The sequence below is a fragment of the Hakea prostrata genome, chromosome 7 (assembly GCF_041222555.1).
Source record: "Hakea prostrata isolate BN-2017 chromosome 7, UWA_Hpros_2, whole genome shotgun sequence".
Classification (NCBI taxonomy): Eukaryota; Viridiplantae; Streptophyta; class Magnoliopsida; order Proteales; family Proteaceae; genus Hakea; species Hakea prostrata.
In genome coordinates, this window is record NC_142606.1 from 57,121,317 (window position 1) to 57,145,252 (window position 23,936).

At 38.5% G+C, this 23,936-nt stretch overlaps 1 protein-coding gene across 1 annotated transcript; it reads right to left on the reverse strand.

The window, feature by feature from the left end:
* Positions 1 to 564: 564 nt before the first annotated feature.
* Positions 565 to 20,519, reverse strand: LOC149011456 (uncharacterized). Its single transcript, XM_089163450.1, is given in 11 exon segments — positions 565 to 1,261; positions 1,374 to 1,504; positions 2,525 to 2,691; positions 2,789 to 2,904; positions 3,051 to 3,206; positions 4,395 to 4,503; positions 12,948 to 13,057; positions 19,227 to 19,388; positions 19,682 to 19,924; positions 20,033 to 20,365; positions 20,367 to 20,519. Coding segments are annotated over 11 exon segments (1,680 nt in total). The 5' UTR covers positions 20,412 to 20,519; the 3' UTR covers positions 565 to 1,153.
* Between the last annotated feature and the right edge of the window lie 3,417 nt (positions 20,520 to 23,936).

Here is a 23,936-nt window from a genome sequence, read left to right on the forward strand (position 1 = left end):
ACGAAACCCTTGAATGACTCAGACCCTTAGTGGTGCTTTTAGTTTGAATATTCTCATGAGAAAACGCTGCTGATTGGGTTTGACCTTGTTGGGGTTTTACTCGCCCACCTCAGAATTCGTGTTGTTTGATCATGCGTTGCTTTCATACGTCTTGGTTCGTGTGGATCTCCCCAGCCATAGCTAACCAATGTTTTCTTGTTGGTATCTTGTCTTTATTTGAAACAACACCCAGAAACCAGTCTGCATAGAACTTCTCAGGTACTTTCTTCTGGAAACAAACAAACAAACAACAAAACTGCATAGTCCTTCAGCTAATGATTGGCCTCTTCATCGGTATACAATGCTCGTTGCATGCTCACACATGGTCTCAGAAGCCGGAACTTGGGCAGTGAACTATCTGGGCACTTCGCATCGATGGGCAATTATGGACAGTCTCACTAAGGTTTGCCTAGGCTAGTTTATGCACATTTGACCAGTCCTATGACAAGGGGAGGGGGTGATAACTATTTATAGGACTTCGCCCATGACCCCAAGAAGATTCAAGCTCTTGACCTTGCACTATGAGGCATTGTTCTTGGCATGGACTTTTGACTACGTGAATAAGTACCTTATCTGACTAATCAATTTGTGAACTTAATACCTTGCAAGACATTACCAAAGCCTTATCAAGTTTAACCAAATCTAGGCCCTACAAGAAAAATTGCAAATAAGAAGGATTCTCTTCAATCTCTTATAAAATAGATCCATCATATGAAATGGAGTATAAAATGTATGTACTAGTTCCCAGTGCCACCTGAATCAAAACTAGACAAACGGCTACAAAAAATACATAAATGAGGGCAAAGATATCACACCTCCCCGCTGATATCTCTATTATCTAGCCCTGAAAGAATTGGAAAACTCTGTTAAAATACAGGAATGGCAGTTACAACTCACCTTCTATCAGGGATTGATCCAGGCTTGATGTGTCAAAAGTTCTTTTACAGTGAGCAATAAGGCACAAGCTCTGAAAGTAAAACCCCATGTTTTCTTCCCATTGATCAATGGATCACTCTTTCTCGGACCCTCTTGAAGAACTTGATATTAACCCAAACTCGGCCACAGAGTAAAAACTGAAGTTTCGAGACTGGTGTGCATCTGAAAAAGATAACATTTAAACAAGCTCTAGCAAGCACACACACTCAATATGAGGAGTGTGAGGAAACATATCCACTGGATGCAATTCTTTTAGCCGGTAGCACCCCTCTAAATTTTTCTCCACCTGCACAGAATTTTAGTTGGGTCATATACCTAAAAGACAGATTACGTTCTGAGCAGGGAAAAAACACCCAAAATGACAAATTAATAGATTTTCAACAAAGCTTTATACATACCACACCATGACATAGGTAATCCAGGTCACGGGCACAGGTAGCAGGATTGCAAGAGACATAGATAATGCGTGGTGCTCGCAGCTTCAATAGGAATTTAATCAACTTCATGTGCATACCTGGACGATTAGGATCTGCAGGAAATTTAAGTTTAAGAAAAGCCTATTATGAGGGCAAAAAACAATTCATCCAGTTCTATCCAGCCATTTTTTTATTTTTATTGAGCTAACAATAAAAGCTAAGGCTGGTTTTCATATAAAATGGGAATATACTAGTTTAGGTAAATTTCAAGAGACTTTTATAGTGGAAGTACTTAAGTCTAAATGCCAATGAATAATTGAATACCCCAGTCACATTAGAAAGTGTGGTAATCTTGATGTGAGAGGGAAATATCCGTCTCAATTTGATGCTAGCTAGCGCCAGCACTAGATCAAGGGGTTTCCTAATTGGAGTGGGACTCCTCTTTAAACTCCTAACTGGAGTAGGGGTTTGCTTTAAAACTCCTATTTTAATTATGCTTTTTGTTTTCTTAACTTTTCTATTTTGGTTTCCTATTTTGTGCTGGACTAGTTTCCCAATCAGTCTAGAATTAATTTTTCTATTCCTACTTGTTTTTGTAATTTCTTCTACTTCAAGTGGAAAATCTCTTTTGTTTTTTTTTTTGGTAACACAAGTGGAACATCTCAGATTGCAACTATAAAAATACCTGGTTACAAAAAAAAAAAACTATAAATACCCCATTGAGACCCATGAATAAATCACAATTTGAGCAATTCTCTCTCAAACATACAAAACTAGATAATAGGGATATGGCCAAAAAAATAGCGCTCAATATTCAATATCTTCAATTTTCTTTTCAGATGCCCATACAGATCAAGAATATCCCAGTTTAATTCAAGAAATGTCCAACTATTTGAAACCACAATATTCCTTCTTGTACACCCCCAACCAAAAAATCCAAAACCATACCTACAAAAAATAAAGGTCCTATTCAATCTCTTTTCATTCATTTAGGGGGTCTATTCAATCTCTTCACCTTAAAGTGACTAGTATAATAATGCCTTTCCAGATGACATCACAAAAGAAAGCTAAATCACATAAATGAAAAAAAAGATTACGGCTCATAAGGAAAAATACATCCAAAATAAGGGTACCTGAAATGACAATGTCAGGCTTAGGAAAAGCATCACCAAAACTTTGGTCAATTTTATTCAGATCCCCTTGGACAAATGTAGCATTATGAATACCATTCAGTTCAGCGTTTTGGCGAGCATCTGAGATTGCCTGAGCAACTACTTCATAGCCATAAACATGTTTGACTCTGATAAGAAGTAAATAAGAGGGTATGATTCATGGTTTACATACAGGTAGATTCTGTGCTTGGAGAGAGAGAGAGAGAGAGAGAGAGAGAGAGAGACCGTCTAGCAAGTGAAAGACCAATTGTGCCAGTTCCACAGAAGAGGTCCAGGACAATTTCTGAGTCATCCCCTCTTATACCAGCACAGTCGTCTATAAGCTTATAAAGAACCTCTGCCTGAAATAAGAATGCATATATGCATGTTTACAAACTTGAAACGGATACAGTTGGATTTTGACTACATTGTTTTTTATATTACAAGCCACCAAACTTAACCAACAACTAGTGTAAGACTGGATCAATTTTATTAGTCCATGACATACCTGATGTGTATTTGTCTGGAAAAAGGAGTTGGCTGAAATTTGAAATGTTAGTCCTCTTAAAATTTCGGTGATGCTTGATTTCCCATAAAGAGTATATTCCTGCTCTCCAACAGACGTGTTGCCCACAGAGGAATTTACATTGTTTATGATGCTAACCTATACACATCAGTGAAATAAAATTTAGGGGAAATCCAACGACGGCTCAAAGACAACTCAACAACTTGAAAATTTTAACAGGAAGATTGCCAGATGATGGATATCTGATTCACCATTAAGGCAACCCATGTGAGTCATTTTTCAGAGTTGATCATAGTCATCACCATGCATAACATATCACAACTACGTAGAATAGTTTGTTGTATAAAAGCAGAATCCTTCAAATATTTTGTTAGAGTTGAGCATAGCTGACAAAATTAGAAAGTTGACAAAATCCTGCATCTCCCACTCCACCAAAACACCCCCCCCCCACCCGAACCCAACAAAAGAAGAAGTTGGAAGAAGCATAAGCAATATTTACTAAATCTAGTTGTGTCAAAGTGCAATCCATAGTAAAACTGTAAAAGAACTTAAAACAAAGCCCTATGCTGATTAATTTGTCATTGCTAAATAGGGGATGTTATATGGTGGAAGATAAGGTGTCAAAAGAACAAGGCAAGGACACAGCAAAAAAAGATGGGTTAAACTAGTAAGGTCATAAATACCAGTGAATCAACAAAGATGTGGCACTAATACAGTGGAATGGAAGAAACAGGATTAGTGTAGCTCATCAAGTACAGACACAACAAGCAAACAGTGAGCTGTGAATGTTGTACTCTCCAATAAATTTAATATATGTCTATCTATGGATACCATGGTGATTTACGTAATCAAATTTCAAATTTTAAAAATTTATTGATGTCTATAAAAGAAAATTCACTATATTTGTCAAGTTGAACATTTCAAGAAATTTTGTTCGCTAGAGGACTAAACTGCTTATTTCACCAAAAAACTAGAAAAGTCGAGAAAAATGTGTTTTGACATGAAAACTCTACAATCCAACAGCCAATGCTGCTCAACTTTCTGTGGGGGGGGGGGGGGGGGGGGAATAAATTTTTAGCAGCATTCTATCAACGCAGTAAGGCTAGTGGCATAGAAATGCCAATAAAGATGAAGATTATTTTGTATTCCGTTATTTCATTTAGTGAGATACACTGATTGCTGGACACTCAACAAGAAACTGATTACTGCATATGAAAACCCAAAAAGAACGCCATTAGGATTGATATTGAATGTATGTCCCAGAAGATTGGGAACCCAGTGGGGAAAATCCAGTTTAAATTAAAATAGAGGACAGCAGATACAAACCACTTCAGGGATAGCTGAGATCTTCTCAATGAGAGGCTTAAGTAGCTCTGGCTTGTAGGAAGAAGTCACAAAATTAACCATAAGCTCGTGTGAACCAGTCTTTGTATCTCTGAGACAGAGAAAATTCACCGTTAGGGTCAATAAAAAATTTCAAATGCAGAGCACAATATTCACTTCGGAAGCTTTAGTATTTGACAGAAATCAGCAATGACCATTGAAAATATTAGAAACTGGAAACCAACCAAAGGAGTAAAGAAGCATATATTCACAAGAAAGACAAGAGAGATACAGAACTGAAAGAAAAGAATGAAATAAAAAGACAATGGGTTGAAGAAGACATCCCAGCTAACCACATCAAGGAAGGGCAATGGGACAGTTGAAAACAGGTAACTGTCCTGCTTCAACCCGACTTTGGGTAAGGTATGACTTTTACTGAGTAAGGGTTAGATGCATGGTACAAGAATTTGTCGACAGTAATACCTCCTTTCGGGATTCCAAGATGAGAGGTCCTATGAGTTAATATATTGGTAATATCTAAGTGTTGAAAACATGGACTAAGGTTTCCTAATTAGAATAGGATTATGTGTCTTCATATGTCTAGAGTTTTATTTATATATTTATTTTTCCTACTTAGTATAGGACTTAACTAGGTTGTAACTATAAATACCCTATTGGGGTCTTGTGAATACTTTAACTTTAAAGGAGCAATTCCTCACATTACAACATGGTATTAGAGCAAGGTTTTGTTTACATCCTACAGAGGTGGTGTAGAAAAAAATATTTGAAGCTACTATTCACTATCAGAGCAAGGTTTTGTTTTCATTCTACAGAGGTGCTGTAGAAATATTTTTTGAAGTTGCTATTCATATGTTTGTTTTCTTTTCGGGTATCCTGGAAATATATATTGGGTGATTAAGTGCATGTCTAGGAAAATTTTGTCTAAGGAGTCTGGTATTTAAGCGGATCAGTTGTGTCCCTCCAGTCTTTCCTGATGTACTTTGATTCAACAATATACCAATTGGAGGTACCTGAGGAGATACTTTTCACATGAATTAGTGGGAGTAATTTTGAAAATATTTCAGGGACTTTTTCGTAAATTTTGAAAAAGTTCAGGGACTTTTTGAATAATTTCTCCTTGCGATGATGGATGATCCCATATCTCCTTTATCTGGTACATCTGAAGAGTCTCCCATGTCTTCCATTCATAAGGATCGTGAGTTTTCTCCACTTCAAATAACCACTGTGAAATTTAATGAGACAAATTATCTTAGATGATCTCATTCAGTTTTCCTCGCTATTGGTGCTCGTGGTCTTACTGGCCATCTTGATGGAGCTTCTACCAAACCTTTCACACCTGGTCTGAAACTTTCCAAGTGGTATAAAGATGAATGCTTGGTCATGAGTTTTCTCATCAACTCCATTAGATCTAGCATAGCAGAGAGTTATCTCCTCCTTCCTGATGCGGCAACTAATTGGAAAGTTACTAAAGATACATACTCCAGAGTTGGCAATGATGCACAGTGCTTTGAAATTAGACGAAAAAGCAATCAGTTACAGCAGAAGGACCTTCCTCTTTCTCAGTACTATAACACTCTTCGGGGATATTACCAGACTTTAGATTTCTATGGAAAGTTTACACCGAAGAATGCTGAAGATGCTATTGCCTATCAACAATGGGAAGATAAACAAAGAGTTTATAATTTTTTGGCAAGATTGAATATAGAATTTGATCAAATTTGCGCACAGATCCTTTCTAAAGAGCCTTTCCCTTCTCTGGCTCAAGCCTATGCCATGGTAGATACCGAGAACAGTCGAAGGACAGCTATGGTACACACTCAAACATCTGATAGATCTGCATTGGTGGTTGATTATGGCAATAATAAATCTAGTTCTGGTAATTTTCGCCCTCCAGTAAAGTGCGAGTATTGTGGAAAAGAGCGTCATACAAAGGATAAGTGTTGGAAGTTGCAAGGACGTCTAACAAATTCTCGTGGAGGAGGTAGAAATGGAATCAAGGGCAACAATCAAACATCTGCAAATCAAGCTAATTCTGACACCCTAAATACTCCAACACCTCTTTCCTTAGATGAGCTCCAACACCTTCGCCAACTGATGTCCAAACTTAACTCATCTTCTTCAGTACCGACTTCTAGTACGAGTATAGCCTCTGTCATTGATCCCTCTGTTGATCCACAAATCCCCACAGGTATTTTTGGTTGTCACAATGTCAATTTGACTTATCCCTCTTGGGTAATCGACTATGGGGCAACCGACCATATAACAGACTCATATACTTGTTTCATACTTATTCATCTGTCCCTATTGCTCAGGATGTTCGAACGGCTGATGGGTCTCTCTCCCCTATCTCTGGGAAAGGATCTATTATCTGTTCGCCTTCTCTTACCTTATCTAATGTCATGCATGTTCCTAAGTTTTCGGCTAATCTTTTATCTATTAGTAGCCTTACTCGTGATATGAATTGCAAAATAACCTTCTTTCCTTCTCATTGTGTGTTTCAGGACTTGGAAACAAAGCTTACGATTGGCAGTGGTAGACAGAAAGGGGGGCTCTACTTAATGGATGGGTCCCCATCAGCTCTTTCTACGGTCTCTAGTTCCACCTCCCCTGCACTTTTTACCTTATTACAGTAGCATAGTCGTCTTGGCCACGTTCCTTTACCTATTTTGTCCAAATTATTTCCTGATCTGATTAAACGGTGCAATTTAAATGATTTTTATTGTGAGGCATGTATTTTGGCCAAATAGACCAGGCATGTTTACCCTATTTCAAATAATCGTAGTAAAATTCCTTTTTCACTCATTCACTCTGATGTGTGGGGTCATTCTCGAACTGTGTCTGTATCTGGTCATAGATGGTTTGTTATCTTTATTGACTGTTGTACTAGGACCACATAGGTTTACTTACTTCACCAAAAAGGTGACGTTTTCTCCAAAATTTTCATAATATGATTAGGACTCAGTTTGAGGCGACAATCAAAATCCTTCGTACGGATAACGGAACTAAGTACTTAGGTGGCGCATTCCCTTCCTACTTAGCAAACCATGGCATCATACACCAAACTAGTTGCGTCAACACTCCACCTCAAAATGGGGTTGCCGAACGCAAGAATAGACATCTACTTGAGGTAGCACGTTCCCTCATGTTTTTTATGCATGTGCCTCTTCGGTTTTGGGGTGAAGCCGTTCTTACTGCGGCATATCTAATTAACTGAATGCCTTCCCGAGTCTTAGACCAACACTGTCCCTTTGAGGTTCTTGTAGGTACAGTAGTCTTTACAGTCTCACCTAAGGTTTTTGGATGTGTTGCCTTTGTCCGGAATCACCATGTTCATGGAAAGTTAGATCCTCGTGGGTTAAAGTGCATTTTCTTGGGTTATCCTCCTACACAGAAGGGGTATAAGTGTTATCATCCTAGTTCTCGTCGTTTTTTCGTCTCTATGGATGTTATGTTCCAGGAACAAATTCCTTTTTTTTTTCCCCTACACCTCTTCAAGGGGAGAGTTTTAGTGAAGAGGTTCCAATGTTGATTCCTCATTTCGATATTTCTCTTAAGATTCCTACAGATGATCCTCCTTTGAAAGATGGAATGACCGGACAGGAACAGCTGGTGGATGATATTCAGGGGGAGACTATACCTTTGAAAACCTATCAAAAAAAACAAGTGACCCCTTCTGAACCAGGCCAGTCAAAAGCTTTGGTTCCTGGCCTTGAACAATCCTTTCCTCCAGGTGAGTCTGTCTTTGACCCTTCTTCTAATCCTACTTTAGACTTACCAATTGCATTAAGAAAGCAGCCTCGAACTTGCACCAAACATCCTATTTCCAATTATGTTTTATATCAGTCTCTATCTCTAGAATTTCAAAGTTTTATTTCCTCTTTGTCCTCTACTTTTATTCCTAACACTTGGCAGGAGGCATTATCTCACTCAAACTGGAAAGAAGCTATGGATGAGGAAATGCAAGCTCTGGAAAAAAACAAAACGTGGGACTTGGTGACTTTGCCCATGGGAAAGCAGACTGTTGGGTGCAAATGGGTGTTTGTGATCAAGTACAAGGTAGATGGGACTGTTGAAAGGTACAAGGCAAGATTGGTGGTCAAAGGTTTCACTCAGACTTATGGCATTGACTACCAGGAGACATTTGCCCCTGTTGCCAAGATGAACACAGTTCGTACTATTATTTCATGTGCAATTAATAAAGGGTGGAGTTTACAACAATTAGATGTGAAGAATGCCTTTTTGCATGGAGAACTCCAAGAAGAGGTATATATGGATATACCACCTGGGTATTCTACTACAGAGACTTATAGGAAAGCGTGCAAGTTAAAGAGGGCTTTATATGGGCTAAAGCAATCTCCAAGAGCATGGTTTGGAAGGTTCCATAAGGCAATGATATCTAATGGCTATAAGCAGAGCAATGCAGACCACACTTTGTTTATTAAAAGAGATGGTTGCCACACTACTATACTTTTAGTATATATGGATGATATTGTGATCACAGGCAGTAGTGAGGATGAGATTTCAGCATTAAAGACATTTTTGGGAACTGAATTTGAGATCAAAGATATGGGAAAACTAAGATATTTCCTAGGTTTAGAGTTGACATATTCTACTAGCAGTGTATCTCTATCCCAGAGGAAGTATACATTGGATCTTCTTGAGGAAACTGGAATACTAGGATGTAAGCCTGCTGAGACTCCTATTGAGCCTAACCTACACTTAAAGGCAAAGGAAGGAGAACCAATTGACAAGATAAGTTATAAAAAATTAGTGGGAAAGTTGATTTACCTATGTCACACTAGACCTGACATCACATTTGCAGTTAGTCTTGTTAGCTAGTATATGCATGATCCCTATTCCTCACATTTGGATGCAGTATATCGGATCTTGAGATACTTGAAGACTACTCCAAGAAAAGGAATTTTAATTTCAGCTCATGGACATTTGAAGATTGAGGCATATACAGATGCAGATTGGGCAGGATGTCCAGATGATAGGAGGTCTACATCTGGGTATTTGTGTATATGTGGGAGGTAACCTTGTGACTTGGAGAAGCAAGAAACAAGCTGTAGTTGCACGGTCCAGTGCCGAGGCCGAGTTTAAGGCGATTGCTCAAGGCATTTGTGAGGTACTATGGCTTAAAAGGCTGCTTCAAGAGGTTGGGACAGATTTGGAGGTTCCTATACAGTTATTCTCAGATAGTAAGTCAGCAATTAGCATAGCTTATAACCCAGTACAGCATGATAGGACTAAGCATGTGGAGATTGACAGACATTTCATCAAAGAGAAGCTTGAGGCTGGGTTAATCCATATCACCTTTGTTACTTCAAACGAGCAACGGGCTGATGTACTCACAAAGAGCTTGAGCACGAAGATATTCAATTACATTATGAGTAAGTTAGGCATGATAAATATTTATGCTCAAACTTGAGGGGGAGTGTTGAAAACATGGACTGAGGTTTCCTAATTAGAATAAGATTATGTTTCCTCATATGTCTAGAGTTTTATTTCTATATTTCCTTTCCTACTTAGTATAGGACTTAATTAGGTTGTAACTATAAATACCCTATTGGGGTCTTGTAAATACTTTAACTTTAGAAGAGCAATTCCTCACATTACAACACTAAGATATCTTGGTGAGATCTCAGTATATCTTGGAATTTTATTGTAATTTTATGCTTCCCACCCAAGCATGGCTTTGATTTTAACCAAAAAAACGAGCAACAACTCAGTCAGATCTCCGTCCAACTAGTTATTTCAGACCACTGTAGGCCTCCAAAACCAAGTTCAGATGGGGTACTTAAAATACCCTAGAGTTTCCACTCAGGCTATGATGTAACATTAGGAGACCAATAAACATCTATCAAGGTGGGTCAATTTGGCATTTGAGTATTTTACGAGGGTTTGGTATCATACTGTTGATACCTGTCCCAAACTCTCCTTGTTGACATACCCAACCACACCAATATTCTATTAAATGGAATCTCCTCAGAAGTCTCTTTCATTTATTGTAAAAAATAAAGTTTTCCATCTAAAATGGAAATCATAAGAGCAGCTAAAATTAACCACACAAACAGGAAATTTGGATGCAATTGCTCATTTTGCTAAAATAAAGAGGACCAAGAATGTTATAAAGGACAAACGGCTTCAACTAGTTTTCATGATTGATGATTCCCAATTCACATTTTCCAGCTCATATTCTATGGGAGTGATGAGCCATCTTTTAATATTAAGCCTTCTCTGATCCTAATAATGTTTCTCTTCCCTTAGTCCACCCTGATTGATGCAAACCCACCATGAAATAGGCTATCTACCCCTAAAATAAGCCTAGGGCTGGTCATATAGGGATGTGCCTTTTCTTCCATGGTTTTACCTGTTAATGGGAATCCCCATTTGGTACAAATTATAAGAATCAAGCGAATTTAGTTATTTTAGTTAGTTCAACTTTGTCTTAGAGATCATGTGACCACTTCAAGTCAGATGACTTAATTAGAATTAGTTCGGTCCAGTTTAAGTTAATGACTTATGGGTCCTTTTTACCTTTATCTAGCATGCAATTAGGACCAATTTGAAGGCCGCACACATGAGACAGTTCCTACTCTGTTTCAAATCAATATTTAATGTTCCTAAAAGTTAGTCAAGTCAGTCTTACAGTTAACTTGATGATAGGAGTTAATTATTCCTATTTCTAATTGAACTTTTAATTGCAATTGGCTGCTTAAGGCCATCCTATGTCTACCCCATTCATGGGATGAATAAAATAAGCTTGTTTGACTCTTTGCTGATTGCAATAGCTATTGAGCTGCTGCCTCCTCCATAACAGAAACTGGTTTGGTATGTCAGATCCAGACTGAATTTGATAAGTAACATGCAAGCATAAGCACCATGTGCGTCATATCCAAGCCGCTGAAGTTGGGACTAAAAATTATATCCAAGGCCTTCCTTCTTTTGACTGTGGAAACAGTGTTCTACTATTCTACTCCAACCAGAGTTACTGACATTAAAGAAGACCACCAGCTATGGGTCTAGTTGAAGGATCCACCTTTCTTTACTTCCCCCTTTCCTCTTTACCTTTTTGTTTTCTGTGTATACCTTTTTGTTTTCTGTGTATACCTATCCATGGAATCCCATCCAGAGCCAATTCTCCAGCCCTAGCTTCATTAGATTTTTCCATCGGTCCCGCAAGGACTCCCTCTGAAGAACCACTATTTGGTACACCTTACAACTCCTTTCCCTCCATTACAACCCAAACTCCATCAAAGCTCTGACAACTCAAAACCCGCAACTAGAGGTTAGATACATCCTGTCCATCAGAACTTAGTAAGATTTTCAAGAGAATCACCCCTTTACAGCACCTTCCTTCAATCCACATCCCAAAAGCCCCTTGGAACCTCCATTGACTTTGTCTTCCTAATTCTTCTTAACTGACCAAAAGTTAAGGACTCTGATCCTAACCTGGATCGAATGCCCTTGCCAGGCCCCTCATCAGTATTAGCAAGTTACAGCCCCACCTGAAACCTACAAACCATGCGCCCCTTCTTCCCCCTTTGACATCTGAGATTCCTACACAGTGCCGGTTTCACATTTTAAGGTCCTAACTTGGTCCTCAATTCAATTGAGGCTACATCACTGCTTGTTCCAAGCTAAAGAAAAACTTTTGCCAGTTTTGATGCCGCAGCACTACATGTCTGGGACTCTTGTGAAGGATAAGGGTCAATAAGTACCACAGCAGAAAACAATGCTTTAATTTGTACATGCCAGCTGGTCTTGCACCTGCTCACACCATGTCATTGAGGGTTCAAAATGAAAAGATGAGGGAGTTGCCATCTAGAAACAAGAGGTACAACTGATTATTTGTCTTATTGACGGATACAAATGTGGCAGTATAAAGTCTGCATTGGAGAAACATGGCACAAGGGTCCTCAGGAGTTTGGTGGCAGCTAGCCTTAAAAGTCATAGATCAAGAACTTGCTGGATCTCAATATCATGTTTTTCGGGATTCTGAGATGAGATGAGATACGAGTTGATACCTCAGATATCTCCATAACACCTTGGCATCTTGATGAGATATTGGTAATTGAATGCTTTGGCTGAAACCTGGCTATGATTCAGCCAAAAGTTAAGTGCACCAACTCGGCGAGATCTTAGTCCAACTCAGTTTTTTGGCCGCCTGAGTTGGGCTTCAAGAATGAGAACTTAAACCCTGAATTTAGCATGAGGAACCGGACTTTCAATTCCTCCAGTCTGAATAGGACAGAACAGAGTGCAGGTGACTGTATGTTTATGTGTCTACCCTCTAGAAACCTTCATATCCTCATCAAACATCTGTGGTTGGTTACTTCCCAAGTAGCTCAAGCAGATGGTACTGTAGCTTTTCACATCATTCTACAGCTGAGATCCCAATTCAGTTATTTACCATCCAATGCCCCTGTTAAACCATAACACCTCACCCCCAGCCCACAGAGATCTATATCAAGCTTAAAATGTTCAGAAGCAAAGCAATTACAATTATTAAGTAATCATATCAATGTTTACCTGCCAGTTCTAAGCATTAAATGCTTAAGAAATCCTATATGAGTGCGAACATCATATGGAGAAAGGCCCAACTGTGGATCTCTCCAACAGTTTTGCATAACTGCCAGAACCTATAACAAGGAATGCAATTCAAATCAGGAACCAAAACGAATGTATATAATTGATTTATGGGAGGGAGGGAAAGTTCACAGGAAAGAGGCGTAAGAATCCAACAATTCAGCAAAAGAAACTATCATATCCATCATAACAACAACAAACTATTCAAACCATATGTTGGATGTAAGTAGAAAATACTTACAAATATTGAGACCAGTAGTAAAAGCAATTATACAAGAACAGGATACCATGTTCTCCTCAAAAGTAACAGCCCAGATGAGAAGATAAAGAAAGAATTATTACCATATATTGACTAAAATGCTTGCCATGGTTAAAGATCTTGCTATCAAGCGAGATTTTGCCCCTTCCAAAAACCGAGATCTCGGTCAAGATATGGTCTTTTATTGGGGCCAACTCGATGGCCCATATCAGTGGGTCTACCCTAAGTGTGAAATCGAAATACTGCAGAACTGGGGAATGCAAGGTTATACAACATGTAATATAGAACTTTTAAAGCATATAAATGAAAAGCAAGTGAATCAAACACATCCAATAACTATCAAAATTCGATCCATATAAGTATCACAATCTCGACTCTCGAGAATAAAATGATTGATCTTCCTTTGGTGTTGTAGATGTACTAAGAGTAGTTGCAAGTGAAATCCAACCGAGATCCACAAGAAAAGGGGCAAAAATTGAAAGTTCCAGCGAGATCTCGAAAGAGACGTGGGAATGTCGCCCTTGATCTTGTCTCGCTTTCTTAAAAAAGCAAGATATCTCACAAGATCTCAAACCATGATGCTTGCTCATGAACTAATTTGCTCATGTTGGAAGCAAGCAATGAAACCCAAGTTTTAGGGTTTTTTGCACTTGATTATTTTACCCTAAAATTAGGGTTGCTCCAGGATACTCTCCTTATGAACCAGCAATAAGGACTAACAATTGCAGTTGAGAATTATGCGGGAGGATCAGGTAACAAAAAAGGTTTTAACAATCACCAAGATGGGATAGATTTTAGGTTGGCTAGGTTTTGGGAGAAGACATGGACAGAGCCCGATTAACAAAACCAAGATGGGTTGCAATAAATTAGGCAAGAGTTAGGGTAAATTAGGGTTTTAACAGAACCTAAGATGGGATGGTTTATATGGTAATAGAGTATCCAAACTCACCCTAGGAAGGATGAGGTGGGGAAACGAAGCATGCGGTTGGTCTAGGGAGGGGTTAGGGATGAATTGATCAAGGTATGGGCTGCTTTGGTTGATCTTGAATGGATCTTGGAATCTTTCCCCTTCTTTCGTCTCCTTCCTTCCTTTTTTTTTTTTTTTTTTTTTCTCTCTTTTTTGAATTTGAGTTTAAGAGGACTGTCACCAAGCTTGAGAAGGAAGAACAACAAAGCTGCAATTGCAAAACATTCACTAAAACTCTCAACTCAAGTCATGGGCTAGCTTCCCAAGACTCCGGGGCATTCGAATTTTCTTAATTTTCAACTGAATTCTTTACAAGGAGGTGGGGGCTTAAATAGCCTTACACTTGGGAGGGAAAAGACTTGGACTCAATCAAGAAACTAAATTGGACTCCACTAGGGAATCCTTTATAGATTTAAATCCCCTTTACAACTCAAAAAATAAATAACCACTAAAAATGAATTTTCCAAAAAGCAACTTGCAAAATTAATAACTAATTATTCAGAATGAATCTTACTTTAAAATTGATTCCAACTAGAACTCCATCTCTGACTAGGAGTTAATAATAATAATAATAAAATAAAATAAACAAATTAAAAAAAAAAAAAAAAAAAAAAAAAAAAAGTAGATATGGACTCAGAAGAATATTTGAAAATTTACTGGACCCATTATGATGTAGGAGAAACCCTAGAAACTAAGGAACCTACAAAGTGGGCTACTAGACTCTTAGAATTAGACACCTATTCTTGACAAATAGTAAAGAAAGGAATTTTGCAGCACTTGAATTCTGATTAATCATGCATGTAAGACAGCTAAAGTAGAGAAATAAACACAATAAGTCTTACTAGTAAGCACAACTAAACAAGAATCAATAGGGAAACACGGGGATGGGGATCTTGGAACCATAACACTAAATTGAATGCAAGGGTATTAAGAAACTTAAAGAAAATAAAGCTATCCTAATCAATATCTGATTTCTAAGAAGGAATTCAACAATTAACTATGTAAAGGGAGTCTTAGGAAGTTTTTGTTTTAAACAAAACTACTGCCAAAGAATAAATGAGAAATATTTAGGGAGAGATAATGTTACCTGCTGATCCTGGCTGGAGAGAGGGGGAAGAGCTAGTCCGCCAGGAGAGAGAGAGAGAGCAGCATGAGCTTCTTTTCTAATTCTTTTCTTTATTCATTGATTGCCAAAAACGAATTCCATACAAGGTTTAAATAAAAAAATTGATCTCTCACAACCCTACATGTTTAATTCCCAAAATAACCCCAACTTAAGTTGTAAATATAACCCAAACACAAAATAATTCAAAATTGGGCACAAATAGACTCTAGGCCCAGCCTATAAAGACTCAAACATGATATTAAAATATTTCAATAATAAACTACTACCCAACCCACTAAGACTAAGGAAAATACCATGACAAACTGCCTAGGAGCAGTGTTTCTCATCGAATCATAGGATCCTAGCAATCTGATAACCTCCGAACTCATCATCCATCCACATAAATGATGTCGTGGGATGATCTCTACGTTGGCATCGCTGGTAAAACTTGGAATTGCTCACTGATGTCCTCATCAACTCTCCCCGACTTTGAAGAATTCACCTCCGGTGAATAAAGGCTCTAGTAGTACTCTAGCATGTCTGGGTCAAGTCGTTGTAGCTCCACCATCGTGATCCAAGTGTTGTTGATCTCAGGATGTCCCCGCCACTTAACAAGGAATTCTCTATGACCTCCCTCTTTTGTAGTTGTAACTCTCTCATCAAGGATCTCTTCAACTGTCTCAACTCTGTTGTGAAATTTAGGCATAGGTGGTACTGAAGTAGTAGGGAGTGAAGGGGTCTTACCAGCAGGGTCATCAAAAACAAAGGGAAGGGTGTCAAGGTCATCTGGATAAAAAGATGCAGTAGTAGGAGTGCCATGGAAGGGGACAAGGTCCTCTACATTGAAAATATTGTTGATCCCCATGTTAGTTGGTAGATTAAGAACATAGGCATTAGCTCCTATTTTCTTCAGAATCTCGAATGGTCCTGCACTATGAGCATGTAGCTTGCTCGCTTTACCTTTAGTGAAACGTTGTGGTCTGATCCTAACCATCACCATATCTCCTTCTTGAAACTCTTGCAGTCGTCGATGCACATCAGCTTTGGACTTATATTGATCATTACTCAGTGCTATTTGTTGTCTTATACTTGCATGTAAATCAGATATGTGCTGCGCAAAAGATTCGGCTGATGGGGAAGTCCCAAAGCTGGACATAGCTGGAATAAGGTCTATAGGAGCCTTGGGCTGGTATCCTAGACAAACCTCAAAAGGTGACAAACTAGTGGTTCAGTTCTTAGAGCTATTATAGGCAAACTCGGCTTGGGTAAGGACCTAATCCCAACTGGTAAGGTACTCTCTTATAAGACAACGCAACAAGTTCCCCTAGACTTCTATTAACAAATTTGTCTGATATGTGATGTGTATCTGGATTACTTTGCGAGGCAACTAGAGCATAAACAACTTCTCATTCTTTACACTCAACTTCAAATTCTTGCTGATTTAGTATGCCAAGTGTTTTAGAGCAAGTTTGTTTGATGTTACTGCCTTTATGCTCCACAACCTTAAACTCTTTTAGGGCGCTAGGGGTCAATCGAATCTTTTTCCCTTTATATTCAAAGATACAAATATTAGATTTCCCATACGTAGTGACATCCCTATTATATAACCATGGTCTCCCTAGAATGATGTGAGCAACATCCATCTCTAGGACATCACACCACACTCTATCCTCATAACTAGCAAAATGTAGGGGAACTAAACACCTAAGGGTTACAGGGATAGTAGACTGATCGACCCAAGCAACCTTGTACGGTTTGGGGTGAGCCTCTAGTTTGAGCCCCATTCTGGAAACAACACTTTGAGCAACTACATTCATATAGCTACCACTATCTATGGCGACTCGACAGTTCTTACCTTAATGGCTAGTGTAGGTAATAAAAATATTAGTTCGTCGCAATCATCAGTATCTTTGAGTTGTGATACCATACAATGCACAACTCCAAGCTTAAACCCATATACCATATTGAGATCCTCATCAGATATGTCCTCATTTGGTCTATGGTCTTCATACTCAGGCTCCTGATCATCATCCTGATCTAAATCCACATGGTCTTGCCCTCCAACATAAAGGTTTTTGTTGGGGCATTCCCTAGCAACATGCCCAAATCCTTGGCATTTGAAACAATGGAGCTGGCCAGCTTTCATGGGGGGAGTTCCCAAAATGCCTTTACCCTTGTTATCTTTTGGGAGTTGTGGATTAACAAGCGGTCTTTGGAAATTGGTAGTGTTAGGGGTAGACCTTCGGAAACTAGATTCTCCAGACTGAAAGCTATTCTTTTGAGGAAAAGTCTTCATGGACGTCTCAAGTTCTAAAGCAATCCTAAAGGCTCGAGGGACATCTCGCACTAAGGCTCTTTTTTATATCAATTCTCATTCTCTATTATGAGGTTTTTTCATTATTTTAAGTTGTTTGGCATCTATTATCAGTTTTATTTTTATTTAAAATAATAGAAAATCTTCCAAAATCCATAATGAACTTTTTGTCAATTATGAATTATGGTGAGAATTTCATTATATTCATTAATGCACAAGTTTACTTAAAATTTCTTACCAAAAAAAGTTTACTTAAAATTTTATGGTTAAGATGAGGGTAAAATAGTCAATACACATGTTTTTATAAAAATCCTACTTTTTCCCTCTTTTATCACTTGCTCACTATTATTTACTAATAATTTTTTATTTTGACACCAAACTTATTTTTCATTCCATAATTTAATTTTGACAAAATTCACCAAACCATTTTTCATTATTGACCAATAATGAATTCTTGTACTTATTTCTTTTAAATATGCATAATAGAGAATGATTTAACCATGCTAATTGGCAGATAATGAATTCTTGTACTTATTTTAACCATGCTAATTGGCAGAAGAATGATTCGAGTAAGGTTTATACTGTTAGAGATTACCACTAGGTTTATAATTTTGGAGATTTCCACTTGGTGATTAAGCAATGGTTTGAGGATTTGGATATTTTCGCTAAAATAATGAAAAAAAAATATCTTTTTTACAACAAGAATGAATCATTTCGGGATGCTTAATCAAGAGTAGAGTTGGTTGTGCAGAATTCTACATAAGCCCTTCGTGATAGATTTTTTAATAATGACTTCCAAAGTGTTTAGCCTGCTCTCTGCTTTGATGCTGAATTCAAGCTTGAATGAGTGACATGACATTTTCAGAAACTCCCAGTGTGACTCATATAGACCTACAACTGTGACCTCTTATAGCCTGTACATCTCTACCTTCCTCTCCTTTATAAATATGTTTGTTCTTACTCCAACTCTTGCACAATGACTCTCTTCTTTACACATGGACACACACACAAAAGGAAGGAAAAGGGGGGGGGGGGGAACAAAAAAAAAAAAAACAGACATTTTAAGGAGTATGTAGTTTATGCAGTAACACCCACTAATTCAAGTCCTTTTTCCAATGCCACCCCACAGTTTAGATATTTACTTCTTACCATTCAATCATGGCATGTTATCATAAATTTAGATCTTGAGGAATATAAGAGATTCAAAAAAGCTTCGATTATTGGCTTTACAGTGGATGAAAACTTTGGAAAGTGAAAAATCTCAAACAAAACCATCTTATGACAAAGAATTATTTTATTTGCAGACCTTTTTCCACCCCACATTCAACACCGTACTTGCATGCACAATCTCACAACCTCCATCAAACATTTAGTTAAATGCCTGATGATGGAGCACACATTCATTGCACTTTCTTTTACTGAGATCAAAAGAGCAGGGATTGCAGTATAGAAAGGCCCCCCCCCCCCTCCAAAAACCCCCCAAAAATAACCCAAAAAAACATGGCCTTGTAGATCTAACACCAACCATTTGCATAATCTGTTTAAAAATCCATGGTTGAAAAGGAGAAATTGCATACCATATTGGCTGCCTCACTTTGTAGGAGGCACTTATCAACATTGAGGACCTTATCAAAAAACCCTGGGGCATGAAGCCCCAAAGAAAAATTATCTCCACCCCCTTGCTCCTCCTTCATTGCATCCCTAGGTAGCCACCTTTGTGTACTAAATGAAAATTCCATCTGCAAAACTATTTAAATATGAGTTAAAACTATTCCATTACTATAGACACGAGAGAGAAACCAAATTAAGCAAACATATATCCATGGACAGAGTTCAGGGAGTATGTGTTGTATTTAAGGTCATATAGATCTACAGCAAACACTTGCAGGTTGTGTCCTTGCGACTAATATAGTTCACAGACCGAATGCAGTGCAACTAATAATAAATGCCTGTGCTACTTACAGACCGAATTCAGTGAAACTCCAAACATTACAAACAGAGCAAACAGGCCAAAAAGTTTTAAACAGCTAACCTTGTTTCGGTAATGAAATTGAATGTCGCACGGGACAATGGGCTTCATGGCCATAACAAAATCTGGGTCATCTTTAGAAAATCTGCCAACATGAATCATCAACTCATGGACTTGTTGTTCCTTGGCTCTGAGCTGCGCCTCGTACAACAGGTTCTGCGTTTTACAACCGCCACAATGCGAGGCGTATTCACAAGGGGCATCCACTAGATCCCAGGGTGGAGAAATTGTCTGTATCTTCTGTACCTGTGCGTATTCATTCATTACTGATTCATTATTCAGTGAACTCAACAGTGAACCGTGAGGAAAATAGTCCCAATTTAAACTGAAAGCGTAAACTATGTAATTATCTACCTCGCCATAGCTGCCCTTCTTGCGAGTGACACGGCCAAGAAATCGTTCGCCGGGGAGAGCCCGATCACACATGAGGACGAAACCAGTGTCAGCTACCTTGCAGACTCCCTTGGCTTTGAAGGCTAGGGTTTCGCAAACCAACTCCAATGTCTGGCCTTTCTTAGGGAAGAACGACTGAGACCGACATGGTGTAGCTGTGCTAGTACTAGTAGTGGTAGCTGCAGTAGACTCATGGGCTTCTGAGTCATCAAAAGGAGGAGGATATGGGGATGCTGAAGAGCAAGAAGTAGCAGCAGTTGAAGAGGAACGGTAACGGACCTTCTGAAGCCATGGGCCGCGAGTTTAGGCGACGGAAGCCGCAGCAGTTTACGGTTGCCATTCATTCCCTGCTGATTTTTCCCGTTACGGGAAAGTGACTGCGGAGGAGACGTTGGGGTGGGATTTGGGAAGCGGGCAAACGCTCTTGATCCCCTTTCTTTTTTGAGTTTTTTTCATTTTGCCCACTTGCTTTTGACTAAAATCTTGTTTGCCCACTATAAAAGATCAATATTTCAATCTGCCCAAGCTAACGTTAGCTTTTTTAACATTGACCGTTAAATTTCCATGTGTTAAAAGACATAAATACCCCTTTATTCATGCGAATGATTCAAATGTCCTTCTAAGTGTGTATCTATCTAATTTTTTTTTTTTTTTTTTTGGTAACCAGTGTGTATCTAATCCTAGGGGATGAAAAGATTCTCCCTTCACCATCTTCTTCTTACACCTCGACGAAAATTGCCCCAGCGATCACCACCCATCTCTGTTAGCTACCGCCACCTTGCCTGTTACAAATCATCTCAAATTGTTTCTATTTCTATTATTGAGATTTAGGGAGAAGGATGAAATGCTCTCCTTTACCCATTTCAACCATGACTTCTCTTTATCATCATTGTCTTCATTTTTCCTTTATGGTTTCAATTCAATATAAATATTATTATTATTATTATTTTCATATAAAAGAATAGATTCACTTATCATTTGCCTTGGCCTTGGCCCTAGCCCTACCCCTACCCCTGATTGGCCATATCCTTGGCCTTGGCCTTGATATTGACTCTATCCCTGATAAAGTATGTTTTCATTCACATTATTCAATAAATGAATATCTTTATTCAAAAAAATCCTTATTCAAAACCTTTTTAACAAGTAAATGAACTGTAAATCATTCATAATAGTTAAAAAAATAAAAATAAAAAAGAAGAAAACAAAGAAAGAAAGAAGAAGAAGGCATTTTAGTTACAAACATTATTATCCATCCTTGATAAGTTATTTTGAGATATCATATTGGAGGAAAATGAAAGACTTCAACGTTTTTGGAAAGTAAAAATGACTTAGTCCAACTTCAAGGGGTCCAAACAAAAATTACCCTAAAAATAATATAAAAATGAACTCATAATTTAATCTAATCAAAATGAATTAAGGTCACACTCAAAGCCATATCAAGGTTAACATGAAAATCAGGTAAAATCAAGAATAGGACACTACAACAAAAAAGGGCTTTTGCCACGGAAATTTTCCGTGGCAAAAGCCTAGATACCGTGGCAAATACATTTACCCGACGGCAACTTTCCGTCGGGTTTCCGTCGGTTGGAAAGCCGTTGTAAGCATTTACGACAGAAATTTGTGAGGGTCGGTTCTGTTAGCTTTTGCCACGGTAATTAGTTATCGTGGCAAATTAGTCAAGTATATGCGACGGTATTTACTTACGGTGGCAACTTAGTTTATCAAATATCCTTTGCTTTTTTGCTACGGAAATTTACTACCGTCGCAAATACTCTCTCTCTCTCTCTCTCTTTTTTTTTTTTTATTATTTTATAGTATTCTCATTTTCACATCCCCCTCTCTCCGTACTCTATACCTAGTAAGATGAATATATTAGTAATTTGATTTGAACAAACTTATAACAGAAATTATCTTCTCTTGAAAAGAAAGGGGAAAAAAAGAAAAAAGAAGAAACTGTACTAAGAAGAGTAACCAAATATCAGGATGTAAAAGGAATGATGAGAATTAATGCTATTTTGTATAAAGAATATTACATCCATGGAAAAAATTTCGACCGAAACATGCGAAATTTCGACCAAAATTTCGCACTTTTGAAAAACCGAAACGAAACCAGTGGGTACCAAAAAAAAATCATTGGTTTCGGTCGAAACCCTCGAAATTTCCCTATTGGGTCGAAATATGGGTGAGCCAGTCTGAACCGCCTGGGAAAATTTGCGAAATTTCGAGGGTTTCGATCAATCTCGAAACTTGGTTTTTTGTTTAAGTGAGCCGGTTCAATGTTATAAAAAGTCACCATCTTCGATCGAAACTCTAGGAAACCAGAGTTTCGATCGGGAAACGCAGGCGGAGGCAGAGAGTTTCGACGCTAGGTTTCGACCATTTTTCGAACTTTTTTCATGGTTTTGCATGATTTCAAGTAGATTCAAGCACTCCTTTGGTGAAATCGGCACTTGTTGGTGGATTATTTCAAAGTTTGAAGCTCTATTGGAAGGTAACCTAGCTTTGAATGGTTTAGTGAACAGTAGTTTCCTTGCTTTTAGCTTCATTTCCTTGGGTTTTTAGCTTCTTTCCCCTTGCTTCTCTTCTTTCCCCTTGCTTCTCTTCTTTCCCCTTGAAATTCTTGTGTTTTCAGCATCAAGTCTTGCTGCAAGTTGGCTCATGTATTCCATTTACAGCTTTAAAAAAATTAAATCTTTAGTTGTTTAGCATGCTTAATAGATGTATTCCATTTACAGCTTTAAAAAAATTAAATCTTTAGCTGCTTAGCATGCTTAATAGAAGACTTACAGAGAATATGTTCAAGTTGGAATGTTCAATGTTGGATGTCTGAATTTTGATCCAGAAATTTTGGTACATAACTTGTTAATGAAATATGCCATTATCTTGTTCTCTCTTCTCTATTGTTGTTCACTTGTTCCATTATAGTGCAAGCTTAAATTGAAGAATTTTTCTTAGTTTTTGTATTTAGATGTTAAACAGTTAAAGTATTAATTCTTTGATTAAAATTTAAGTGTTGGACTTGTTGGGTTTCTATTTTAAGTTTTTAACGGTGATTATTAAATATTATGTATGTTTGTATCGGGAATTCGATTCAGGCACAAGCTTTTGAGTTTTGAGTTGGAGATTCAGATAGAAACACAATGTCTGACATAGCTTGGCAGCATGGTAAGCCTCTGACAGATGATAGGAAAAAGTCATAGTGTAAATATTGTTTGAAAAAGATTGGATCAGGTGGGGCCACTAGACTAAAGATCCATCTAGCGGGAGGGGACCGCAATGTGGTTGGATGCCCCAATGTCCCTTATGAAGTTAAAGTGGCAATGACAAAGTATGTGAAAGGAGGGCAAGAGAAGAGGGCACAAAAGAAAGCAAAGAGGGATCGGTTCGAGGCAGGCATGCTTAGAGGAGGTGGAGGTGGGAGAGACAAATGTGGATCCAGATCCAGGTGATGCATCATCCCCGAGAGGCGAGAGATGGAGAGAGTACTCGGGATGAGTAGGGAGTCTTATAGACTCGATGAGATCGGGGAGGACACGAGAGAGCCGTGGGTGCGGGGTCATCCGGAGATCCGGATGTTGGGAGGGCAAGTGGAGGCGGCTCCGGTATGAGGAGGAGCAGTACCGAGAGAGTCGGTTCCATTACCATGGGCCCCACGATCACGACCTAGTGCCACATCTACCGCTTCTAGACCCATTGAGGCCGATCCTGATGTGCGAGATACTACGCACCGATCCCGACTTGTTTGCGAGGCCACGGTCAAAACAGAAGAAATTAAAGCATATGTGGGGTAATGTGAAGGACAAGGTGGGGATGGCCTTTTCTAAGTGGGCATTATATCACGGTGTTCGGGCAAATGCTTTGCACG